Here is a 24,881-nt window from a genome sequence, read left to right on the forward strand (position 1 = left end):
TGGTGGCTGTTCTGCAGGGCGCTGACTCGGTCCCGCACACACAATCGCGGAATGATCCGGGTTGGAAGAGACCTCCGAGATCACCCAGTCCAACCTCTGACCTAACACTGACCAGTCCTCCACTAAACCATATCACTGAGCTCTACATCTAAACGTCTTCTAAAGACCTCCAGGGATGGTGACTCCACCACTTCCCTGGGCAGCCCATCCCAATGTCTAACAACCCTTTTAGTAAAGAAGTTCTTCCTAATATCCAGCCTAAATCTCCCCTGGCACAACTTTAGCCCATTCCCCCTCATCCTGTCACCAGGCACATGGGAGAACAGACCAACCCCTACCTCGCTACAGCTTCCCTTAAGGTACCTGTAGAGTACCAGCAACTGTGCCTGTCTCTGCCTCATGGCTTCTTCCCCCACGTGAGCTGGAAACGGTGAACACAGAAGCAGATACTTCACTAGTGGAATCCAACAGACAAATAACTACACAACAAATAGGTGATTTTTTTTCTCTCTGTTCTGTTGTTGAGTCAGTTCCAAATGCAGGGCCCAGTCTGGAACTTGCAGGCCTTGTGATAACACAGTATGGATTTTCCTTCTACTGTTCCTGTAGTAGCCATGACAGTGAAATGTGTATCTCTTAGGATGTGCTGGTCCATCTATGGTAGCTCCTTTCTGCTCAGTTTAATGTAGTTTTTAATATTTGAAAGACAGACACAACAAGAATTTGAAGGTGAATTGCAATATGATTTGGGGGGAAAAGTAGAAACAGGACACTGAGAGCTGGATGGATCACGCTGATAAAGGAAGTAACTGGATTTTAGCGTGCATGAGAGCTGTTTCTAAATCATTTTTAGCATCAGAGCCCTGATTTGCTGCATGCTGTATGGAAGTGGATAAGCAAGAAATTTTACCCTAGAAAATTCGCAGTCTAAAAACTAGAATACACACAACAATGAAGACCAGACTGTTCTGTGAAGTGCACAACAAAGGCATGCGTTTGGCTGGGCAGCACTCACCCTGACAGATTATCCTTGGCAGCTTCTTACCCAGGCTTTAGGCAATGCTGAGTTCGCGACCTGCCCCAGGCTGGAAAGGACCCTAGGAGTGCTCCTTTGTTATGCTCAGGATGGAAGTGAAAGCTTTAGATACCTCCTTTGGTCCTGGGAGGCTGCTGCTGCCTGGATCTGGGAACGATACCAGGAACCTTTCGGACTGCCTGGGCTCTGGTCAAGAGTAGCAAGGGCAGCCAGCCTGTACCGGAGGGGGGTGCCCCACAAACAGACCTCAAATTCCCAGCCATGACAGAAAAGAGGGGTTGTGGTGAGATGCTGAGAAGGAAAAGGTCAAGGAGTGGAAATTTGGAAATTGTTGGTACTTTCTTTCTCTTTCAATTTTGCCCTGATCTAGCCCAGAATTTTATCTGTTCTCTCAGTACAGAGAACAGGGAAGTCTGAGGCTGTATCAGAGTAATATTCACCACCCAGCCTATCAGTCCATGCTTTCTAGAACACCAATTCCCAGGGGAGCCTCCAGCCTCTGCATAATGACGTTCATTGGCCCAGTAACTTCTGCCCTGTTGAGTCCTTGACACGTCAGGGCTCAGGTCACACAAGGAATGGAGGAATGGAGGGCAGGACTGTGAGCAGAGGCAGCAGGTAACACAGATAAATGGTTTGAACAGAGCACTGGAGAATATTCTTTGTGGAGGAACCCACCTTGCAAGATGCTGTGTCAGAAGTCATGAAAACAACCTTATATCCAGCAACTTAATGGGAGCGATACTGCTCTTTGAAATATAGGTGAATTGAGCAAGCCTTGTTCATGCACTTAAGAGAGAGGTTGGTTAGGATTTCATCTACAGGAGAGAGAGTTTTGCATTGGAAAGAAACTTCTTTGTGTCTTTCTCCTGTTTAGTTCTGGAGATTAAATTAATTTTTTTTGTTAGAACAATAAAAGCCATTCTAACTAAACATCGAGTCCCACACACAGGAATGTACCAACCAGAGGCAGTTGGTGCTGGCTGAAGAATTCTGGGAGGGTACGTGCCAGATCAGAATCCAGGATGCAGAAAGGTGAGGAGTTAAAATGGAAGAAAAAGCATTTGTGTTGAACAGTAACAGTTTATTTGTTTTCATACTAAGATACCTTCCTACAGAAATAGCCTCCTAATTCACTGCCCGTGCTGTTGCTCACTTACCTTAATTTAGCAGTAAATGGTGGAAAGTATGCACGAGGAAAAATTGTTGCTTTTGTCACTTAATGTTTCTAGTTCAACCCAAGAAAGGGATGTGTGAAACACCAGCTCTAATTGCCCTTTACACTTATTCAACACTAATACCTCTAAGTAATCTGCAATTAGGAACTGTGGGAAGTAGAATCACACATTTCTATTGCAGATGCTACACGCTAGCTCGTCCCTGCATGCTACAGTGGGCTGGTTTTCAGGAGGCCACGCTCTCCCCTTCCTCAGCCACGTGTGGTGCGTGAGCCTCGTGTTGTCCCTCTGCTGGAAGCACTGCGTGGAAGTCAGCTCTGGCTGCTCGGATCGCTCCTGACTATTTAGAGGCTGTTTGTTGTCCTCGTAGCTGTTCGCTCATCAGAACAGCTCCAGTCCCGAGGAGACAGGCACACAATTACACTGAACAGACCTCAAACTCCTCTTCCTTACCCTACGTGAATTGAACTCTGGGCTGCTGCAGCTGTGGAGTTCCTGAGGAATAAAAACCATTCCGAAAGAGAAGTCAAGCTGCAGCCACTAACCCTTCAGAAATCCAGTCAGCCTAGCTGCAGATGTCCTGTTTTAATTTCATTTGGTACGTCAGCCTCTGAAATTAATGTTTAGCAAATCAAAACTATCATGTTGATAAAACCTGACCCCCACTGAGAGGGTGGAAGCAGTGAGTCAGTATTTAAAAGGAAACTTGATGTCCGGAGATGAGGATGCTGGAGAACTACTACTGCCAACAAAAATGCAATGTTAATTTTTTAAATGGATTGTTATTCACGGGAAATTAGAGAGTTCCTTTGGTTAAACAGAAGGACATTTTGCTACTTTGGACAAAACACATTGCAACACACTGAACGATAGCTGTCCAATTGCAGGAACAACCCCTCTGAGAACCCTTCACAATTACAGAGCATGAAAGCAGGAAACGTAACAAAACAAAATATACTTTATTAAAATTAAGCATGTTAGCACCTCAGTGTAACCTGGAGAAGTCAGACAGTCCAGCAGTTAACCAGTCCAGCAGGCCAAATGGCTGAACATCCTGAAGTGCATTCCAATGGTAAAAAAAAAAAGTACCATGACTGTTACAACACGCACGTTCTCAAGAAGCTAGGATGCACAAGTGGTCTCGTTCGTAAGGAGAGACGTTGTGCTGCCTATTGTCTTCATGGGAGCATAGATCTGCTGGACCAATTCCATATGCTAAATCAGGTGGTGGAGCAGGTATCTGCTTTCCCTACAAAAAAAAAAAAAAAAGCAAACAAAAAAAAATCTTGCCGCTTACTTGACTTGCAGGAAAACCAGTACACCACAGAGCTGAAGTTCGAGCTACATATCAGATTGGAGAAAATAAATTAAAATGAAATAACGGGAAATACTTAGTACATGAATAGACCTGTAGTATCCTCACGGTCAACCATCCAACTCAGTACACACGTTAATAACGAAATGACCCATGCATCACATAGCAGGCTCTGACAACCAATGCCTTTAGCTGAACTGGCTACATGATCGATAGAGAAACCTCCAGCTACCAAACGCCAATGTGCCCTTTTGTTCACTCATACAGAGAGCATCGAAACGGACAGTTGTAAAGCTATGTTAGCCAGTGTTACAAAGATTACAATATTTTTCAAACTAAAGATACTTTTTACATTTAGAAAATACTTATATAAAATTTAGTAAAATTGACATCCCGACCTACCGAGCGTAACACATTCTGAGTACAGGAGGAAGAAGATCTCGCAGACCCAGAAGCCGTCTGGGCATTCCCTCAGAAGGAATTATGGGCACACTGTGGTGAACTGCCTTTTGTTTTCAACACACATCACTGCCCCCCAAGCACGCACGGAGACAGAGCCACGGAGGCGCGCCAGATGCCCTCCTCCTGGAGAGCACCGACGTATCCGTTCCGCTGGCTAATCCATGAATCCGTGCTCAGGCCAAGGCAGTAACCTTGCTACCCTCACTCCACCAGCTTTCTAGCCAACTTTGATTTGGTTTCCTGCCGCTGCAAGTGAGGGGACTAACGCTGGCTAGAAACAGAAACTACACAATCATTCCACGTCGATTTGTTACAATACTCTTACATCTCGGTTTAGAACACACAAGCACGTTTCAGTAAGGTCTTGCCTAAGGTACAGATTATTAGTCATGCCAACTAGGTTAGGATTAGACAGCAAGGGTTTGCAACCACTGCAGGTAAATTTGCTTCGCTTCTGCTTCATCCCAGTTCGCTGAACGAAAGCCAAGGATTTAAATGCCAACACGTTACAAAGCCTCTGGTTCACGAGAGGGAGTTCTGAAGCCAACGAGATGAACTACAGCCGTCAAATGCCACCAGGTTCTTTGTACCAGACCGCAGTCCTTGCTAGTGTTGAGAGCATCGAGACATCTGTAACAAATACGTATGTACTGCAGAGAAAGCAAAAACTACATAGTACAAGAGCACTCTTTAACTCAGGGATTCTTTCACACTAGAAACGGCAGTCTTTTATGGCATCAGTAATTTACTGAAGAAACACATCACCCTGAGAGGGTTTCTAAAGCTTTCCTCGTGCCTCTGCTAAGCGAGGCCAAGCAAAACATTGTTGTTCATTCCTATGACGGGTATAGTGCCAACCATGCTTTCAGACAGGCCTTCTCCAGGGGGTAGTGTTCCTGTTACCTCACCGAGCACAGGAGCCAGTTTATTTGCTGAAAACCGATCCCCTCCGTCCACTTAGTGGTGACACGGGGTCCCTTCTACCTTAAACCACAACAAATGCTTTCTTTCCACCGCTGCCAAGCCCACGGGGGATGCTGGAGGGCCCGGTGCAGGCAGCGTTAGCTCCGGGGGAGCACCGCGTTCACAACGGGGCTTGGCAGCTCCTCGGCAGCGGTCAGATCCGATGGCAAGGGCCGGGCTCCGTGGGGACGGCTTCAGCGGCGGCGGGGCGGGGGGAACCGGGCAGGGAGAGCCCGGGGCAGTGGGGACACAGCCGGGCCCGTCTCCACTCTGTCCATCCGAGGCTCTGCCACGCCGGGGAGCCCCGGGCCGGGCCGGGGAGCCCCCTGCCCTCAGAGGCCGTGGCGTTTGCGGGCCCCGGCGCTGGCGGCGTGGAGCAGCCGGTCCTTCTCGCGGATCTCCTCACGGAGCTGGGCCTCGGCCAGGCGCAGGCGGCGGATGCTGCCCTTCATCTCCTTCATCTTCACCTCCAGCAGCGCGATGATGTCGCGCTGCTCGTTGAGCTTCCTCAGCAGCTCCTCCGACGTGGTGCCCGACGACAGCGAGTACGAGTGGTCCGGGGGGCCTCCTTCCAACGCACCTTCCTCCCCTACCCCTACCGCCACCGGCAGCCTCCCGGGCCCGGGCCCGGCTACCACCGCCGCGGCCCCCAGCTCCACCTGCACCGTCAGGTCGATGGGCTTCACGTCCTCGGCCGCGCCCCCTGCCGGGGCCTCGGCGGCGGGGCCGGGGCCCTGAGCGGCGGCGGCGGCGGCCGCAGTGGCGGCAGCGGCGGCGGCGGCGGCAGCGGGGCGGGGGCGGCGTGCGGCCCGCGCCGCCTTGCGCTCGTTGACGCCGCGCAGGGGGAAGATGGTGGGCACCCGCACCAGGTAGGACTTGCGGCCGCCCTGGAAGTGCTCGCTGCAGACGCGGTGGCCGGTGGTGGGCTGGAAGGTGCTGAAGCAGCCGCTGACGCCCGCCCGGGACACGTTCTTCAGCCAGAGGCGCCGCAGCTCCTCGTCCTTGGGGAAGGTGTAGAAGTGCAGCGCCTTGTCGCGGTGCGAGTTGTTGTAGCAGCCCGGCACGCAGCAGGTGAAGCCCGGCATGGCGAGAGGCCGGGCCCCGCGCCTCGCCGGGCCTCCGGGGGTGAGGTGAGGTGAGAGAGGGGGGAACGGGCCGGGCCGGGGGGGCGGCCGCGGCAGGCCCCGGCGGCGGGGGAGAGCGGGCGCGGGCCGCCGCCCGAACTACAGCTCCCACAAGGCCAACCGCGGCCTCTCGCCGCCCGCCGCCCGCCGAGGCCGCACCGGAACTACGCGGCCCACAATGCACCGCGCCCAACGGGCGGGCGGGCGGGCGGCCGAGCCCCGCCGCTGCTCGGCGTCGCCGCGCCGGAACTACGCGCCCCACAATGCGCTGCGCACAGGGACTACAGCTCCCAGGGGGCTTTGCGGCAGGGCCCGCCTCGTCCCGCCCTCAGCCTCCCGTGAGGCGCCGCGCGCTCGCGAGAGGTGGCTCGGCGGGAGGCGGGAGCGGCCGTTACCGGTGACGGGGCCGTTAGCGGTGACCGTTACCGTTACTGGGGCCGTTGCCGTTACCGGGCGTTATGGACGGCGTCAGGGCGCGGCGCGAGTCCAGGCGCAGCCTGAGGCGCAGCCTCGGGGACCGGCCTCGGGTAAGGCGGTGGCGGGGGGATGAGGGGGGTGAGGGGGTGAGGGAGGGTCGTGGCACGGCTCTGAGGTGTCCCCGCTGTGTGCCCTCAGAGCGGGTCCGGCTCCGGGAGGGTTGTCGTCGCCACCGCCGCCAGAAGGGCCCTGCTGAGGCAGCAGCCCGCCGCCTTCCCCGATGTGGATAATGACACGCCGAGGGCGCTGCTGCGCCGGGTCATCCGCAACCGTGAGTAGTGCTCGGGGGGGTTGGGGGGGAGCGAAGGGCAGCGTGGTGCTGAGCTGCTGGGCGGGATAAACCACAACAGCTGCTTTTTGATATTCTTGTTAGATTGGGTTGTGGAAAAAATGCTTTGATTTGTTCGCAGAACCACAAGTCTCGCCTCTAGCACCTCCGATAGCTGACCACAAAGAAACAGAAGATGCTCCGTCAGAACCCTCATCCCGGAGGACTTCCAGCATGTAAGTACCTAGTCCCCCTTTTTAAATGCAGACTCTTAATAGCGTTTTCCAGTGGAAGTGCTGGATACAATAAGATTCCAAATGGAAGTCTGCTCACCTTAGTTATCTCTAACAGCAATCTGTAACAAAATAGAAGTTCTCACCTGTTTGCAAGGTTACAGGTTATGTACTGATAATGCTGGGGAGTAACACGTGGGAATGAGTGGCTGCCACATCTAGTATTCAGAAAACAGGTTGCTGTTGCTTTTTATAGTGTTAATTCTTCTTAACTGTTCTTGCACTGGGCTGCTAAGGGTTACTTGATCTCCTGTAGGGTGGTTTGGAGGTGAAGTTTGCCTGAGGTATGGCTGCCGTTTTCATGTTTAGCTTCCTTTAATATGCTGAGCTAAGAAGCCTGACCATTCCACTTTGTTAAATAGAAGAAAGCCACTAGTGGTTGAAGATCTTAATGTGTTCTATCCACTTTGTCCGAACTTCCAACTTTTTTAGTAGTTCTAGCCACTTTGTCCCAACTTTTTTCTTACTACGAAGTAGAATAGCCTGTTATAGACAATTTGATTTCCTTTGCTTTGCCTTTATAACTAAACGTTTTGTGTTGACAATAATCAACTTTAAATAGGTCCTGTAAAAATATTAAGCAGACTTCTGTCTTTCTGCTCTTTTAATAGAGGAAGTCTGAGTTTTCTGTAAGTGTGGTAGCTTGTTTTTTTTTTAGTCAAAAAGAGAAGCAATATTATTTCAGCCCCTTTTAGATTTTTGAAGGTCTTTTCCAACCTCGAGGATTCTATGAGTCTGTGATCATAATCTCATTGGTCTTGCTATATCAAAGACGTGTTTGTCACAGCAAAGGATGCAGAATTCTGCTGCTTCTGAAACACGTGCTCTTGGCTGCAGGAGGATTGCTGCTCTGTACTTCTGCAGGACGCTGTGAAAGGCTGGCAGCAATTCACTGACAACCTTCATGGGGGGGATTCTTGGAACTCCCCAGTAATGGGGGAAAACAAGGCAACTCTGAAAACTTCTGATCCCCATCCTGTGCCTGACTGGCATATTGTGCATCTCTTCCATACACCAATGTGTGACGCAGAATGTTTTGTGGTTACGGCTTTTTTGTTTACAATGTAAGGTTTGACAAATTTAATTGCTGCTGTGTGCTGTCAACAGAAGAGAACTGCAGAGTTTGTTGGGAGCCAATCTTCCCCTTTAGCTTGAAGTTTCTCAGCCCTGTCATTCTGAATATACACTTCAGTTTTGATTTTTTTTACTTTGTGAAATTTGATTTGGTAGGAGGGAATGAGATGTTTCTGCCTTTGCTGAGGTAGTCTGACTAGTTCCTTATTTCTGCTGCAGCAAGGACAAATAATTTCCATTTGTTTTTTTAGCAGCTTTACAGGGAATCTACTCTGTAATGCACTCTTTCTAGGGTACCTACATGACTATGTCCATTGTTAAAGGCTTGGTTTGTTTTGGTAGGGTGGAACTGCAACTGCCAGACATTGTTCCTGAGGATACATCTATCAGTACATTCCGTATGACTAGGAGTAGAAAGAAACTCAGCATTTCTGAATTTGAGAGAGCAGCAGACAAGCGACTTCCTCAGAACCAAGGTAAGGCCACAGTCTGAAATTATCTTGCTTTCTGCTGTGTTTGCTGTCAGTTCGTTTTCATCTACTGCAGTTCAGCTCTTAGTAACTTCTCTGTTGAGTGGTTGGATGTTTGGAAGCAAGACTGCAGCATTATCTGCAAATGGGATAGTAGAGAAAATAACACAGTTCTTTCTTAGCTAAATCATTGGCTCTTCTCTAGTTGTATGTGACTTCTTGATCATTTTTCCACCTTGGTGCTCTTTGAGTTTTGAAGCATCTCCAAAGGTAGAAGTCTCACCCCACAAAGTTTCAGAAAATCAAAAATAGAAGATGCTACATAGGTTTTGTTGATTTTTTTTTTTTTTTTTTTTGTCAAATAAGTTACTCAGTCCGTGTCCGAGGAAAAAGCGACTTGGAATTTTATAAAAATATTTTTTATTGGAATAAGTTTTCCCTTGATATCAAGTTTGTAAATACGGTGAATATCACTTTCATTTTAGTTCCAGAGACAGAAAAGTAAAACACATCACTTGAGTTTACATATTCCGTTGGCAGTTGCAACTGGAATAGAATTGAAGGGTGAGATTCGGCTCCAATTTCCACACCCCTAAGTCTGTGTGTCTGCAGGTACACTGGGTAACTAAAGTGCTCTTAAACTTTAAATGAGATTTAGTCAGTGGAGAGTGATTGAGCCCAGCCCAGAGTAGACACCTACGTTTGATTAATTGTTTGTCTATAATGGGCACACAGACACCTATATTTGGATGTTTTAATCTGGAGCCAAAGCCCACGCTGACTCACCTGTGCTCAAAAAGTTGACTCACCTTTCTTTAGCCTGATGCATGCTCTGAAACATCTTTGTATTGCTAAGAAATGGGGCAATTCTGTAAAAAAGCAGAGGCGATGTGCTCTGGTATGAGCAAGACCACTGCTGTCTAGGTCTGCTTTTGCGACTTTGTGGGTTGAACGTGTTTGAGCTACAGTTTCACTGACAATCCAGAGTAGCTAGCTATATTTCTAAAGTTTCCAGATTCCTTAATTATGGAAGATAAAGGGTTGCTGAAGAGTTATGATTGAGGCCCTAGCATCTTGCTATTAATGTGGTAAGATTAATTTTACTGAGTATGAGAGCATGTGCTGGGCTAAATTGCCTTTGTTTTATCACCCTTTTAGAAACTGCTTATTAGAATTTTAATGAGTAATTCAGGAATGCAGTCAAGAAATTGTAAAGTGAACCTATTGTCTCATTCTGTTCTCATTGAAATGTAGCTTTTGAGAATTATGTCATAACTGTTCCTAGAAACAGGAAGATCTGTTGTGTTATTTCTGTAGAGCATTGTGTAGCTAGTAATTTCTCAAATAATACGTTACCAACTTTGTTTTAGCCCATTCAACGCTGGACAGCACTTTGGCTCGGTGAGTTTAAAACAAAATGTCTTAACTTCTGGCTGTCCTAATTACAGCTGTCTTAATTCGTCACCTCTGTAGCTGTGAACGACATGATAGGTAACTGGATTTGTAATGAAGAGCTGTGTTAGTATCCCACGCTGGTATGAAACTTGAAGGAGGTACATGATGTGCCCTGTGATTTTCTGAAACTGTGGCTCTGTACTGCTTGCCCAGCTTGGCCTAGCCTGTATTGCTGCTGTTGCTCCTGCCTTTCCTCTTTTTACTGACTAGGATCACGCCTTTTTTTCCTTCTATTCCTCATGTTTCTAACAGTAAGTCATTGCATAGTTTACCTTAGTATGGTGTCTCTACCTGTTAGTTGATTTGCTGCATTAGTTGTATCGATGCGGTCTTCAGTCCAACTTCCCTGGACTTTAAAGGGCTTGTGGGCAAGTCGAGAATTTCTTCTCCTCTGTTGCACTTCTACTATGCTAAAGATCCCAGACATGGTTGGCAAAATTTCAAAATTGGCTTCTCCCTGCAACCTTTGCTTGTGGTCCCATGCAAGGTGTTTCATAAGGCTGCACGCTGTACTTGCTGTTTTTTAATCCTCTCTACCCTGAACCCTCTTTTTGACTGGGCTGCCTAGGATGAGGGACAAGAGATAGCTAAGCTGGCCAATCTGTTTAAGGTACAAAATGTGTACATTCAGATGTGTTCTTTCCCATGCTTTTTATGCTGTTATCTTAGTTCCTGTACCACAAAGTTTACATTGTGTTCTTAGTGGTAGTTTGCTGTGAGTACTGATACTCAGCAGCTTTTTAGACTTGCACTAAATTTCTTTTACTTCCCTGCTCTTATCTAGAGGACATCTTTACTCTTAACTATGTGTTTGCCTTTTTAATTATTTGATTGTTAAAGATTCCTGAGCCTTTGGTCAGATATATTGTTGCAGTCCACTCTGGGTAGGAGGCTGTAAAGTCAGTCTGTTTCCTGATTCCTGTAATAAATATTCTGATGTTAGGTGATGAGATTGGAATATCTGCTTAAAGAAGACTGATGTGTAATCTCCAGGGGTTTGGGGGGGGAAATTTTTCCTAGCTAAGGGGTTTGTGAGATGTCTTGCTGTTAGTGGCCTTATGTCTGTAATCTGAGGGCAAAAGGGGAGGGTGCAGGTTTTGAAAATGATTTCCGCCTTCCCCTTTTTACAGATCTCTTCGCATGTCACTTGGTTCCGTGCTTGCACCAGACACTGTTGAAAAGAGAGGCTTATTACGGAGGCCAAAGAATCGCAAAGCTATTGACATTGCAGCTTTTGAAGGCGGAGTGGAACAGAACATGCAGAGAAAAGGTTTCTTTTGTGCTGTTATTTCTGTTTTGGGAGGGAGGGCCTTATATATGGTGACTTCTAGAAGCAGTTACTGCAGTGTGATCTGTATTTTAGGATTTAAAGGCTGTTAACATATTCATGGAAATCAAATGTAATTTGGGAGGCAAGAGTTAAAACAAGGCTCTGCACCCGTAGCTTCTTCAATTCTATGCACTTCTAATGTGCTCCACTCAGCTTGGTAATAACACCACACAAATTGTTTCCTGTGTGGGCTTGTGTTTGTGACTGTGGGTACTGGGGAGATGGTTTGGTAGAGGAAGTTATCATCGCTCTCCAGTGGCCCTATAGTTTCTGTTAGGGATGAATGAAAATCTGTTAAATAACTCAGGTTTTGAATTATGCAAGTCCTGGTACTAAATGTGTGTCCTTATGATCTCGAACAGTTTTTCACATTAAAACTTATTTTAAAACTTTCTAAACAGCACAGAACTATCTTGTGGAATTGCAAACGGCATCCATAATTGAAGCAGCCACGGCGACAAGCGATGCAGAAATCATGCTCAATAACACAGAGCTTTTTGTTCAGCCTCAGTCTGTTGAACAGAACCAAAAGAAACTTCCTGCTCTTGAACCACGGCTGTCAGAATCAAAAACCCCAGTGCAGAGAAGCGAGATTTCTAATGCAACTCAGGAGGAAGGAAAGCTTGTGGGCCGGGTATCCAGTGTGGGCACAGATGAGGGAAGGACCCGAAGATACTCTGAGGAAGAATTAATAAATGACAGTGAACGTGTTGACAACATGGCTCATGCATCTCAGGAAACATCTGCGAACCAGGGAGAAGATGAGCAAGGCCATTCCCAGCAGAGTGAGCCAATGGAACAGCTTTCTGCTTCGGAAGAGGTGGCTGGCAGTGAGTACTATGCGTTACGACCTGGGGGTAGCAGGTATTATCTGAAATTGCAGAATCACAGCGTGGTTCAGGCTGGCGGGGACCTCTGGAGGCCATCTGGTGCCAACCTTGCTCCAGCAGGGCCACCCAGAGCAGGTTGCCCAGTGACAACGTCCAGGTGGCTGTTGAACCTCTCCAAGGAGGGAGACTCCACAGCCTCTCTGGACAATGCATGCCAGTGCTTGGTTCCCTTCACAGCACAGAAGTGTTTGCTGACATTTAGAAGGAACCTCCTGTACTCCACTTTGTGCCCACTGCCTTTTGCCCTGGCACTGGGTGCCATTGAAAATAGCCTGGCTCTGTCCTCCCCACTCCTCCCTTCAGGTATTTACAGACATTGGTGAGATCTCCCCAAACCTCCTCTTCTCCAGGCTGAGCAGTCCCAGCTCTCTCAGCCCCTCCTCATAGGAGAGGTGCACTGTTCCCTTAATTGTTGTAATTGCCCTTAGCTGAGCTGTCTTCTGACTGTGTAAATGGGAGCGCATTTTCCTCGTTCTGCATAGGGCAGACCCTGAGGTGTGGCTGAAACCATGACATTTTCTGCTCTGTGACCCTGGTACGGGTAGCCAGGGCAAGGTCTGCTGTAAAGGATAGCTTTGTGATGTTCTTCATGGAAATCCTAATTTTGATTGAAGTGCAGACAGCTAATGTTTCTATTTGTTTTTTTATGATGCTTTGTCAAAAGGGCCACTGAAGGGATGAAAGACATGAACTCCTGATAGCTCTTGAACAGAAAGCCATTATTGCCATCTTTCTCTACTACATATACTTTACCTCTAACCCCACACGCTGTCCGTGCTGCCCAAATCGGTCGTACAATTGGTTCGAGACCCTCAGACACAAGCCTGGAACCAGCCAGCAATTGGCCACTGCCCAAAGCTCATCTTTAACACTGTAGCCAAGTTAATTTATCTCGACCATGCTCAAGTTTTTGTTTCTACTGCTTATTTCCTCATCTCTAATTCAGGGACGTGTGGAACAGTGCAAAGCCACCTGTGAATTCCTTTCCCACAGGCCACATAAACAGCATTTAAAGAATGGTTGTTTGTTTGGTATTGCTTGAGCCAGGAGTGCAGGTCTTGCCACTGGAAGCATAGGAATTCATTAAATAATGCCTGGTGTCCTGGTGGACTATTGCACTGTACTTTGCTTCTGGAGGGTTGCTGTGGCAAGCTTGGTGGGAAAAGTTGTTTTGAAAGAACAAGGGAAGAAATGAACAGAAAAAGGCTAATTGCTCTGAAGAGTTCAGTGGTAGGAACTTTTAGGACAAATGGATAGATAACACATGGAGGACATGAAACAGGACTGGATTAAAGGAGAAGAAAAGGAGGGAGAAGGAGAGCGTGTCTCAAAGATGCTGGCGTTTGTAAGCCATTAATGTCAAAAGTTAATGATTACATATTTCTCTTGTTTTACCAAAGGTAGTTAATGTCATCTTGCTCCTCAGTATGATCTGAAAATGTATCTGCAAGGGCTTTTCCAGCTGATTCCTAAGACACAGTGCAAACTCTTGAAACTGTTTTGAGGAAAGTAAGAGCAGTTCTTTGTGTGTATTCCTCTCTCTGCATGGTTGTTTTCTTATTGACCAGAGTTGAAAGTGTAAGAAAATACCAGAGGCAGCATTAATGCTCTCAATTTCTAGCTATTAATAGGTGGAGCTCCTCTTTGCCATCCAGAAGTTCAAGTAGATCCCCAGTCATTCTAAAGCCTAGGAGATCTTTCAGCATGTCTTTGCGAGAAGTTGTGTCCCGTATAATTGAAGAACTAGATGTAAGCGATAAAGAAGAAGAGATGGCTAATGCAGTGAATGAAGTAGAACAGGAAGAGATTTCCAGAGAGGGTAAGAATTGCTTCCAGTGTTGCAAAGTAATGGAGTACTTCAGTCTGATTAGAGAAAAGTGGTTTTCGGTGACTTGGAGAGTGAAATAAGACTTTATTATGCAGTGGACCCTAGAGATAATTTAATTCAAATCATATCAGAGAGACTGTGAGCATTTCCAGACAAGCTTCCTAAAAGCAGGCTGTGTCTCACTCATCTGCTCCTTTGTCAGTATTTGTTTTGTTCACAGCGACTGCAAATGGAGTAAATTTGTGTTCTTGTGTAGTTCCATGGCACTGCTCATCTTCCTGTAGGGAGGGAGGAAGGGTAATTGACTCTTTCTTGGCAAGGGATATGCCCAGCTAATCACTTTTTGCTTGTCCACATTTTAATGTTTGCTATATTTATTTAAGCCATGTTGGCCTTTACTTTCCTCCAGTACCTACCAGCACGTTTTTCTCTTCAAGGGCTTCAAGGCTGCCCTGCCGTAAGGAACAGTGATTGTCACAAAGATGTGGGGCCTCATACTGACCTTTTTGTTCCTGGAAGAGACCAAATCATAAACTCATAGAATGGTTTGGGTTGGAAGGGACCTTAAAGGTCAGCTAACTCCAAACCCCCTGCCGTGGGCTGGGATGCCACCCACTAGATCAGGTTGGCCAAGGCCCCATTTAGCCTGGCCTTGAGCACTTCCAGGGATGAGGCATCCACAAAATCATGCAAGTTGCTTGCTTTCACAAGCACATTCTGTTTTCTTTGAAATCCTTCTGCCATAGAAAAAGTCAGTAAATACTTGGCAGCCATGCAGAGGTTCGTTAAGGCAGCAGTTACTCTGTATTTCTAAAATAATGGTTGCATAAAATTGGCAGTCTATAGTCTTGATTCTTTTGTCCTTTTTATAGTTTTACTTGGGTGCATCTCTGAAGCGTGAAGTTCCAACAGGATGTGACTCTTGAGATTGATGAAAGTCACCTCAGAATTGTTAAAGTTCTGCAAATGGCAGCTTAAAAGAGTTTGGTCAGAAAAGCAAATAACAAAAATGATGAAAGGAAGAGATGACAAATAGTAGGCATCACTGTGTCACTATGGAAACAACTGTCATGCTCTCCCTTTGAACACCATGTGCAGTTCTAACCTCTACATTTCAAAACAGATTTAACAGAACTAGAGAAGGAGCAGAGAAAAACAGTTGCCATTAACAATAATGATAATTGTGTGGAGCAGTTTCTATACATTGAATGCCAAAATATAAGGACTTCTCCGCCTGGAAAAAAGACAATCGCTCTGGGAGTGAAATAGAAGAACTTTAAAAGGAAAACCCTTGAGCAAGCGTGGAGGAGATGATTCAACAGACAAATTGAAACAAATAGCTCCACGATCAGTCAGTGCAGAAACTAGAGAAGAGCAAAGAGCACAGACAGCTGGCAGGTTATACCAAACTGAAGGAGGTATTGCTACCAGGCACAGCCGATGAAGTTGGTAAAAACTAGACATGAATATATCAATAGCAACTGGTACTCCCTGTTACAGCGCTGTATCCCTGCAGTAGTCTGGTCAAGTAGGAGTATCACTGATGCCTGTGTGCCTCAGGCAGTCTTAATGTTGAGTTTCTGCATTTTCCCCACAAAGCTAACTACAAAGTTAATTGTAGTTAATTAACAAAGCTAACATTTTCCCCACTAAAACTAACTTTAGGCAAGATTTTCCCCTACGCTGCTGTAGGGAGACAATATTCTGGTGAATAAGATTTCTGTTGCTGAGTTTTGCTCTGCCTGTGGCCAAGTTTCCTTGCCCTTTTCACCAGGGCTTGGGGCTTCCAAGGTCTTGGCACTTGTACTTCTGAGCATGAAACCTCCCAGTCACTAGACAGGATGGTAAAACTCCACTTTTATGGCTTCTGACTCTACCCTTGAGGTTAGCTGACCTTTCCAAATCCTTCAGTGAGTTCCTAGTAAGATTTTTCTAAGTAATGACTTGTGTGTATTTCTGCTGGAATTGAGCTATGGGGTAATAGGTGTGGATGATAGTTTAAGTATGTAGGGTAAAGAAGTACTTCAGTAGCTGAGGTTTTTAAGGATGTGCATGTCACGTGTCCTTTTATTTCTCTTCATCCTGCTTTCTAGAGGATTGTCAAGGATGGTCAAAACACTGCTAAGTGCTCTTTTCTTTGGAGTGCGATGTATCTCTTCCACCATTGTTCATTCAGAAAAAGTGTGCATGTGGTTAGCCATCTATACCCAGGAGCTGAAAATGGGAAGGAGAATGTGGGTGCAAACATGAGGTATTGCTAGATTTAGAGGCAAAAAAGTTCTTTCACATAATCACCAGAAGTGAGAGTACACAGAAAGGATAGATCTGGAGGAGCTCTGGTTACGGTGAAGTAAATTTGCTTCCTTCATCGGAATCTAGTGTGTACCCTGAGTAGGTACCAAGCTCAGGAAAAGTTGTGCATTGTCAGTTTTTGGAAGGGAACTGCTTCTGCCTCCCTTTTTTTTTTTTTTTTTTTATACCTTATGGCTATTAATGAGTTTACTTATCAAGTAAATTTTAGTGATTGTTACAATCAACCACCAGCGTTCAGTTTTTTGTTTTTTTTTTTTGTGGGTGAGACTGATGATGGTATTTCCTATTTTAGCTATGGAACATCATACAAATACTGGATATTCTGAACATTTAGAGAAGAAACTGACAGAAAGAGCAGAATCACAGATAATTATGACTCCAGAAGAAGAGGGAGTAGCAGAAGGCAGTGTTAAACACCAAGACTCTGCCAAACCCGGTGAGAACAATCAAATTACCTCTAAAGCTGCGTTACTGGCATCAGTACTAGGACAAAGACTTGTTAACTCTCTGCAATCTACAGTCTGGGCTAAATGCTGGAAAAATATCCAACTAATTTTGACATTTCAGCTGAAAGACTGTATTACTGCTCAAGTGGAAGCCAAAATATTATTGGGAATAATATTTAGAAACACATAGTTGCAGAAAGCTTCTTTAATTTACTCGTGGGAATTTGAGTCAAGGAAAGATTGCTAAAACTTGGAGCCCCTTTGAATTTGTTGGCAAATCAAGATCTCCCAAGAGTCTACGTGTATATTGACTATATAGATGTCTATATTGACATTCTAATCTTTGACGATAGAATATAATAGGTGGCAACTTGTCAGGAATGGGAAGATGGGTTTCATTTTTATGAGTGCCCTGAAATTTTGGATGTGATACTTGTTACAGTGATGCATTTTTTTTCTGTTTTAAAAATCCAGAACCAGAGATGGCCAGAAGTGCTAGAGCCGGAAGCTTGAGCAGGCATTCTCATGCTTTTTCCTCTGAAAAATCTGGGACAAAGCCATTAGAAGAAGCTGTTGAGCAAGCAGATGAACTACTAGAAGACAGAGCTGTCATGGGACAACTGGATGGTCCTGAAGAAGAATCTACTGAGGATGAAGTTGAAATGGAAGGCCAGGAGAGTGAAGGTAGGAAAACTTTTGCAAAAGTAGCAGAAGGCAACTAAGATTTTTTTTCCCTCTGATATCTGCTAACAAGTTGAAGGAATAATAACATGATCAACTGTTTAGTCCATCGGATAGTCCAGGGGAAGCTGTTGGCTGGTATTTGAGGGCCAGAGGGAAGTGTAGGTTGTTACTGGCTTGGTGCTCTGTTGGTAATCATGTACTTCTGAGATAATGATAGTGGAAACGTACACAGTGTACAAGAATGAGTGCAAAATGGTCTTAGGATAAAGTGCAAGATATCTCTTCCTTCCTGACTCCTATCTTCATGCTGCACTAAAAACTTTTTTAGCATAGAACTTGTTTTCAGAGCCGTTTATGATACTGTGGATTTGAAAGGTGATTTAGAAATCCGTTCTGTTTGTGTAGTTACCTAGTTCCTTTCCAGATAACCAGAAGAGTAGACTGATTTTTCCACAAAGCTGAGAGGAATTACGTTTCGTAAAAGTTCCTTAGATACTGTATCAGCCTGCTTCATTGCCCCAGGAGTGTTTGTGCTATTCAGAAGGACATGTAGTTCAATTAAGGCCACATCTGAGAATACTCAGAACGTGTCGGTGGCTTGGGGTTGGTCTTAGTCTTACAAAATATAATATACCCTGAAATGAAAAATGCTAAAGGGCATCCTAATCAGGATTTGAGGCATTGTGGGGAAATTCAGCTTTATTAAGAACATGACAATTGATTCGGTACACTCGTGCATGAGGAAAGCTGTGAGTGTTCTTAGCGTGTCTACAGCAGTGTGAATGCGTGTATCTGTAACCCATCTGCCTGGGGAGATGAAACCATCATGCTGAAGAGAACCTTGTGGTGCTGATAGGATGGAACGGTAAGAGTAGCATCTTCCAGGTCTCATTGGAGGAGAGAAAGAAAAAAAGGGGGGGGGGGGAGGAATTATTCACTCTTGCCATAAAATTTACTTCAGAAGCCTCAGCATAACTAGTCTTTGCCCCTGCATCTTGCTCCATGTACCTCCAGCACATGGAAATATTTCTTCAGAAGAAGCACCGGAGCAGATGTAGAAAACTGGCTAGACTTCTGTCTGCTGCAGTGGTGCTTGCTGCAGGAACACTGAAAATAGATGTCAATTCCTCAAGTAACTGGTACTTCTTTTTTCTCCTTAGAGGGTTCCATGAAGACACCCACATTTGTCCGTGCCCCAGCCTACCGTCCACTTCCCTTGCTGCCAACTCCACGTTCTGCAAAGCCCGCTGCTCCTGAGTAAGTATAAGCAACCTTCAGCAGTGGCCCAGTAAAAGCATATCTGGGGGTGCAAGTAGCAGGAGAGAGCCCAAAGATCTGCATTCCCAGCAACTGTCCTGCATGGAGAACCCAGCTTTGTTGGTTGTTTTGTCCCTCATCAGCAGTAGCTGGGACTAAGCAGTCCTGAATTTGTTAGTTCATCCAGGGCTTTAGTGATAGGATAAAGAATTATCAGGTAAATGTGAGCACTCTGACAGAGCAGATCTCAAAGCTTTGGAATAAATGGATAATTTAATGCTTCTTTGAGCTGAATACCAAAACCTTTTCCTAGCAGTTCTTTGGCTGCTAGGCTACCTTGGAGCACTAGACAGTAGGAGGTGCAGGCTAGCCCCTTCAGTAGGGGATGCAGAAGCCCTTGCAGGAGAGGGAGAATTATAGATTACATTACAACGATCACATTAAATGGCACATTTGTATTGACTTTTGAAACCCAAAGCTGTATGTACCTGCCATGTGATGAGTGTAAAATGAAGTTTGCTTTGAGGCAGAAAGTGAACCTTTAGCCTTCGTTACTCTAAAATAGTTAGAGCTTTGCCAGCCTTTTATCTAGAAATTTGGTGAAGACATCTGGAGATCCGATAACAGTAGATACTAGGGAACAGAAGAAACATTCTAGCCCATGTCGCAATCAATTTATTGAAGTAATAAACAATAAAATGAGATTCTTTTGTCCTGTGCTGTTGTGAACAGAGATGAATGATGCTTGTAGAATATGCTGAATTATTGCTATAATCAAAAACACTATTTTATTTATATATATTTTAGACTGGAAAACAGTAGAAGTTTCATTTGGGACTTGGTCAGAAAACAGTTGCATAAGGGGAAAAAAATACAGAAAAAAATACAGGCTAAACAAAACGTTCCTATTAGTGTAAAAGTTGTACACTTCCCATTTTGTGGAAGGAAACTGTATCAAAGGAAGAGCTTCTGTTGAGTCTTGTCAACCCCCAAGAATTGTTGAGCATGCCCTGCAGACCAGAATCTCCCTTCTGCACCCACAGGCCACCTCTGTATCTGCATCAAACTTTGTGTTGTCCTGGAGAGTGAAAAATACAGGGAGCTGTAGCACTGTTGCATTTATGTATTGGAGAGAACTGTAGCTTGTAGGGAGAAAGAATTAAGAGCTTGTGGTAGTTCTTTTAACCCCTTCAAATTCAGTGTAAGGTTTGCCCAAGCTCAGCTCGGTGTTCTCTGCCTGTGCCCAGTGCCGTGTTTGTTCATCTAATGTGTGAATTTTCAGTTTCCCTCAAAGGTCTCCCCTGCAGCCACAGCGGGCTAAACCTGTTCCAAAGACCTCACGAAAGTCACAAAAGAAGAAGCGTGAGCCTGCACTTGCAAGCAGTTACATAAAGCAGATATTTAGGCATTATGCAAAAATGCCGGTGGCCAGAGATGCCTACCAAATTATTGAAAAATGGTAAGCAGCAGCAAACTCTTCTTCCATCTTCTCTTCTTGGTCCTCTTTTACTTCCTTTTCTCTCCTTAAATAACAAACTCATCCAGAGACCTGATGATAAGTTGACAGCTCTCCCTAAACCCTTTGCTGCTCAGCTAGTGGGAAATCTCCAGGGGGTGTGATTAAAACAAGGACAGAAGTGTGCTAGGTGCTTTTGGCTGCTGTGTGGGTATTGGTGAACAGTGCTGCCTTCTAGAAGCTTCTAGCATGTGCCCCAAAGGGGTACAAACTGCACAATTCACAGTCTTCTCTACCTAACAGCACGCTGATACCATTAGCAGTCTCAGTGAGCCGGATGGCTCAGGATAATTGTCGCTGTGTCAGGCTGGACAAGGTGAAGCTGTTGCAGCTGGGCAGTGTTACATCTGCATCCAGGGTTTCCCAGCTTTTTGAATCCACAGACCGTGTTACCTTCCTGAGTGAAACCTGGGGATTGTTCCAACACATCACCGTAAGAACCTACCAGCATCATCTTCAACATTGATTTGCCAGTTGTTTACTCCTTTTCTTGCATGTGGGAATTCTGGGCAAGGTTCTGGCTGTCAAATACGCAGCTGTTTCACAGCTTCCTTGCCATCTTCAGTTACCAGTGGTCCAGAAAGCCCAGGCTGAGAAGCCAAACTTCATTCCCTGGGCTGGAGTGGTTCTTCTCCCCCAGTTTTCCCCTGGCAGGCTGTGACCTGCGCAGTGAGTTGCTGCAGTTTAACTTGCCCCGCAGAAGTGAGTGGCTGGTGTTTGTACCCCCCCACAGCCTGGTTTTATTTCTGTCCTCCATTCTCTTTCAGTTGTGAGAAATACTTCAAGCAGCTAAGCGATGATCTGGAAGTTTACGCCCACCATGCAGGGAGGAAGACAGTGGAGATGGCTGACCTGGAACTCCTTATGAGAAGGTAAAGGAGGGGTGTCATTAACCCATCCTGGTGTTCTGTGGTGACAGAAGTAAGCCCAGTAAAACCATCATTGCCTGGCTGTGCATTAGCAGTATTTCTGCAGTAAGCGTGGTGTCCTGTGGTTTGCTTTGCGTGATGCAGCTTGACTTTTTGTGCCAGAAAGGGCATTTATGGACTTGGGATTTTATACTCTAAGCTGAAGGGGGTGGAGGGGGCAGGAGAAAATAGGGGTTGGAAGTGCAGGAGTCTGATAAACAGGTAGCAAGAGGAAGGGGATGTGTGCTAGGGTCAACAGTTAAGGCTGAGAAGTGTGTGGTATAGGTAGAAAAAGCAGGAGAGTAACAACAGTTAAGTGAGAAGTTGGGCTGCACTGCACTGTTTGCATCCCCAGGGGATTGCTTTGCTAAAGCACTTGCAACTGACATCATGAGCATTTGCACATGCCCTGCTGTTCGACTTGCTCATCCGAACAAAATCCCACTTGTTCTGTTCCTGCAGAATCCAATAGTTATGCTTCAAACTGATAGCTCCTCATCAGAGCAGGAAAAGGGCGCTCTGGCCTGGCTTCTAACACTGGCATTTCCCTTACTGCCACTTCAGGACCCTCCGAGGGGTGGAGTGGCCAGCAGCCTGCATGAGTTGTTCTCAGAACCCCTTCACTGCAGCTCTTCCCGTGGGCTCCCTCAGCTCCCCCATCTCACGACTGGACTTACTTTGTCTTGTGACCAAAACATGAGGGATTTGTTCTTTTGGGGAGCTCTCTGTAAAACTCTCAGGCCTGAATCAGTTCACACTCCTCATTTAAAGTCATCTGAGTTGGTATCCCTAGTATCCACTGGAAGGATTTCCTTCAGATGCTACTTTAAAGTCATTTGAGGGATTTTGTAGGGTGTAACCTGATTAAAGACAATGCTTTTGCTTGGGTTTGTGTAGCTGGAGCTGGTGCTGCTGCTTAAGAATAATAATCTGTTGCTGTCCAAATCTAGAGATTTTATTTTCACACTTGACAGGTGTTTGCTGAAAGTAGTTCGAACAGGCTGAGAGGGGTGATGAGTTAGTTGGCCAGGTTTGAGGATTCTGTTCTCTTGTTATTCTGCCTTTTTCATTTTTTTGTCTTTCTGCTGCATCATTAAGAGATCAGGAACTGTTGCCAGTTCATGAATAAGAATAGTATTTCTGTTCCAGAAAGAAAATGTGGATAAAGGCTGCTTTTTTTTTTTTCTCGTTCTGTGAAACTAGGAGATACTAGGAGATTTTTTTGGGAGGCAGTCAGCTAAATGGTGTACTAGAAAACTACACGATTTGAAAATGCATCATCAACAAAAGAGCCCAACACCTCTGAATTGGGAATCGCATATAAAAATCTGCTGGAAAATGGGATATTTGCTTCTGTTGCGTCATTCTGTGCATGTCCTTAAATAGTAAAACTTATCACTTGCCAGGTGGATTGTGAATTTAAAAAGTAATGAACTGCTCTAGATCCATGTGCAGACTTGCACTGTGGAAAACACTGCTGTGGGAAGCTGCTCTGCAGTGACTCTTCTGGTCCACTTCCTATGTAAACAAGTCTGGTATTGGCACCTAACCCATCACCTGAGATGGCTGTGTGCAAGTAGAAGCGTATAGCTCTTCTGTCACAAGCAGCCATAGCCTGTGCGTTTCAGATATTAAATGTGAAAATGTCAGTGCAAGAGAACTTTAAAAACTTTATTCTGATGTTGAGTGGTAGCACTAACAATTCCATTTCTTCTCTGCTTTTTTTTTTTTTTTTTTTTTTTTTTTTTTTTTGGACAAAGACAAAGGCTGGTGACAGACAAGATGCCGTTGCATGTGCTGATAGAGCGTTACCTGCCGATGGAGTATAGGAAGCTACTGATTCCAGTTGCTGTGAGTGGAAATAAAGTGATCCCCAGCAAATCAATGTGGTCCTCTGGGAAGTGGTGAGCCCTGTGGGTGGGAACACAACCTACTAGAAGAACATAACTTTGAGCAGTCACATGGAACAACCTAATGTGATGGTTTTCCACAAGAAATTCCTGGGGCAAGAAACAGTTGACTTTGTCTTGAACTTACTGACATCGTGCCGTGGCTGTCATGCCAGCCCACTGGATCTCACCAATTATTATTATTATAAGTAATTTGACTATCCTTTAGTTTTATATCTTATGTTTGAGCATTAAATAAATAAAATGTTGTATGTATTCTGCGTGATACAGATGTTCCTTATTCCAGTGAGATGAAAGCTTACCTCATGGCTGCTGTGTTTTCACTACGCTCTTAATAGACGCTTGCTTCTATTGGTGCTCTTGATACTAACTAATTGTTCAAATGAGAAGCTATGGACTGCCTTATGAAAAGATGATGATCCTTTTCACAGCTGTATGTATATATATTTACAACAGGGGCTTTCAAACTTAGGATCTTATCCCACTTTGTAAGTCTAGCTTGTGTCAAGAATAGCTCATAGTTCATCTATGAAAACAGCTGTTTACTGATGGAAATTCAAACAGGAAAACATACTATATACATATATATAAAATCTCATGGGCATTAGCAAGCAATAATTTAAGACCATTTGAGAGGTAACATTTTCTGGTTCACACGTGGTAGATGAAGAACTGGGAGAGAGCGCAGGGGAGTTGGAGTGACCTTTAAGGTCCCTTCCGACCCAGAGGATTCTGTGATAAACCCAATATACACAACTAAGTCAAGGTTTTGGTAGTGGAGGTGCTGCAGGGGTGGCCTCTGTGTAGAAGCCAGGAGGTGCCTGTGTTAGAGCCAGTTCCAGCCAGCTCCAAAACACTCACTGCTGGCCAAAACTGAGCCCATCAGCAATGCTGGTGGCATCTCTGTACTAACATATTTAAGAAAGGATAAAAATGCTGTACAGCCTCTGTGAGAGGGAGGATTGAGAAGAGAGAAGCAGCCCTGCAGCCCCCCAGGTCAGTGCAGGAGGTGCTCCAGGCACACAGCAGCAGTTCCTCTGCAGCCTGTGGCGAGGCCCCTGCTGCAGGCTGTCCCCCTGCAGCCCGTGGGGAATGATGGTGGAGCAGATCTCCACGCTGCAGCACCTGGAAGAGCCCATGGTGGACGTGGCCTGGAAGAGGCTGCAGTGTGGAGAGCCCCCGCAGGAGCAGGCTCCTGGCAGTAACTGCAGCTTGTAAGAGGAGCTGAAGCAGGAGCAGGCTTTCTAGCAGGAACTGCGGTCTGGGGGGGACTCACGCTGGAGCAGTAAGAACTTGGAGTGCAGCTGGTGGGAAGGACGTGTGTTGGAGCAGTCCGTGAAGGTCTGTATCCTGTGGGAGGGACCCCAGATCAGACAGTGTGGGGAGCAAGGAGCAGCAGAGATGAAGTTATGGACTGGCTGCAGCCCGCGTTCCTCATCCCCCTGTGCTGCTTGGAGAGGGGAGGAAGTAGAAGGGTTGGAGTGAATTTGAGCCTTGGAAGAAGAAGGGAGTAGGGGGAAGGTGTTTTTAGTTCTGTTTCCCACTGTCCGATTTTAATCAGCAATAAATTAAATTAATCTTCCCCAAGCCGTGTCTGTCTTGCCCATGATAGCAATTGCTAAATGATCTCCCTGTTGTTATCTTTGCCCAGGTCTTGTCCCGTTGAAGAAGAGAGAAAGCAGCT

General features: G+C 45.8%; 1 protein-coding gene across 4 annotated transcripts; it reads left to right on the plus strand.

The window, feature by feature from the left end:
• Positions 1-3,159: 3,159 nt before the first annotated feature.
• On the plus strand, positions 3,160-23,462 carry CENPT (centromere protein T). 4 transcript variants are annotated; one of them, XM_082769864.1, is made up of 14 exons: positions 3,160-6,084; positions 6,694-6,826; positions 6,966-7,059; positions 8,533-8,666; positions 10,031-10,061; positions 11,246-11,385; positions 11,847-12,275; positions 13,957-14,154; positions 16,769-16,912; positions 17,397-17,606; positions 18,767-18,863; positions 20,158-20,322; positions 21,147-21,251; positions 23,048-23,462. In XM_082769864.1, the coding sequence occupies exons 1-14, from the start codon at positions 5,026-5,028 to the stop codon at positions 23,193-23,195; spliced, it is 3,087 nt and encodes a 1,028-aa protein (XP_082625990.1). In that variant the 5' UTR covers positions 3,160-5,025; the 3' UTR covers positions 23,196-23,462. The 4 variants fall into 4 exon arrangements, with proteins under 4 accessions (XP_082625990.1, XP_082625989.1, XP_082625992.1 ...); XM_082769863.1 differs by having other exon boundaries at positions 3,162-6,084; positions 20,146-20,322; XM_082769866.1 differs by having other exon boundaries at positions 3,164-5,823; positions 20,146-20,322.
• The last annotated feature ends 1,419 nt before the right edge of the window (positions 23,463-24,881 follow it).

The sequence above is a fragment of the Aythya marila genome (assembly GCF_965140915.1).
Source record: "Aythya marila genome assembly, chromosome: 12".
In the NCBI taxonomy this organism is placed as follows: Eukaryota; Metazoa; Chordata; class Aves; order Anseriformes; family Anatidae; genus Aythya; species Aythya marila.